This window comes from Embiotoca jacksoni, unplaced genomic scaffold (genome assembly GCF_022577435.1).
Source record: "Embiotoca jacksoni isolate LCO1_2020_lvr unplaced genomic scaffold, fEmbJac1.0.p SCAF_50, whole genome shotgun sequence".
NCBI classification, from domain to species: Eukaryota; Metazoa; Chordata; class Actinopteri; family Embiotocidae; genus Embiotoca; species Embiotoca jacksoni.
The window spans coordinates 2,116,253-2,117,386 of record NW_027185404.1 but is presented as its reverse complement, the minus strand read 5'-3'; the positions used below and the strand labels follow the sequence as shown (position 1 = coordinate 2,117,386).

Below are 1,134 nucleotides of genomic sequence, written 5' to 3'. Positions count from 1 at the left end.
AACAAAATTAGTTTTCTCCAGACACTTTGAGACTTGACAGAAAAAGAGAGATATATGCCGGTTCATCTCCGATATTCATCTTCCAATTGTTCAGGCTGGAGACAAGACAAATTGCTTGCAGTGAATGATTTAAATGAAATGTAACAGTGAGAAAATAAAAACTAGAACTATATCTGCGTAATGTATTCTCAATAGAGAGTGGCAGCTGTGCCTCAAAAACTTTAAAGTGTTTTCTCCTTAATTCTCCTTCAAGGAAAGATAACTTCTGCTATGGGGGTAGATTTACAGTCTCGTTCGTAATAAAATGCATTGAATAAATCCAACAATTATTGTTTTAAAAACTGAAAAGGTGATGCAGCCAAAACATCGCATCTCGTGAGAACAAATTCATTCAACATGTCACCTCTGAATGGTTGTTACTATGCCTGTCAAACTGTTTTAATATCGTGTCAGTCACAATAAACCGCTTGTTCCACCTTCAGGCTTACACGGGTTATCTCAGTCTAAGACACAGGAAGAGAATCAGGCCTCAGCTCTGCACATTAAAAAACAAGGAAGTATTTTATGTATTTTTTGTTTAATACATTTTGTTTTTACCACACATCTGAAGTATTGTTGCAACACCACAATTACACATCAAGACTCTTTCAAAAGAGATACAGCTGGAGTTACTTTAGACATATTTGATCACAACAAGTATAGCTGGAAGGTGGACTATAGTGTGACACTGTCTAAGACTGTAAACAACTACAGCATTCTCTGTTGTTTTTTTTTGGACAGATTTCGGCCTGTTTGGTGATGGTACACAGTGAGATATCATATTCAGGCTGTCCTGTACATTTGCTTTCTTTCTCATTGTGACGGACACATAGGTTAACACATTATTGCACTGAGCTACAGAGAGGCAAACGGTCGGACATCAGTGGAAGGAAGTAGACTTTTAGCCCAAAGGTTTCAGCACCCTGGACAGCTCCTCACACCGCCACGTTGAAGGAACAGCGTCATCCCACCTGGCCGGGTGTCCTCCACAAAACAGTGTCAGTGTACTGATTCATTCAGACTCTGTTCACTGGGTGAACTCCGACTCATGTTTGACAAGCTCGCCATGAGGGATTTGACTTTGTGTGCGTAATA

At 39.7% G+C, this 1,134-nt stretch overlaps 1 protein-coding gene across 1 annotated transcript in view; it reads right to left on the bottom strand.

Annotated features, from left to right (window-relative positions):
- Positions 1-429: 429 nt before the first annotated feature.
- LOC138211877 (potassium voltage-gated channel subfamily S member 2-like) overlaps positions 430-1,134 on the bottom strand; it is a 2,773-nt gene continuing 2,068 nt past the window's right edge. The window contains exon 2 of the mRNA XM_069172041.1: positions 430-1,134. This exon is cut by the window's right edge and continues 1,346 nt beyond it. Within this exon, the coding sequence (XP_069028142.1) occupies positions 1,039-1,134 (96 nt within the window). The 3' untranslated portion in view covers positions 430-1,038.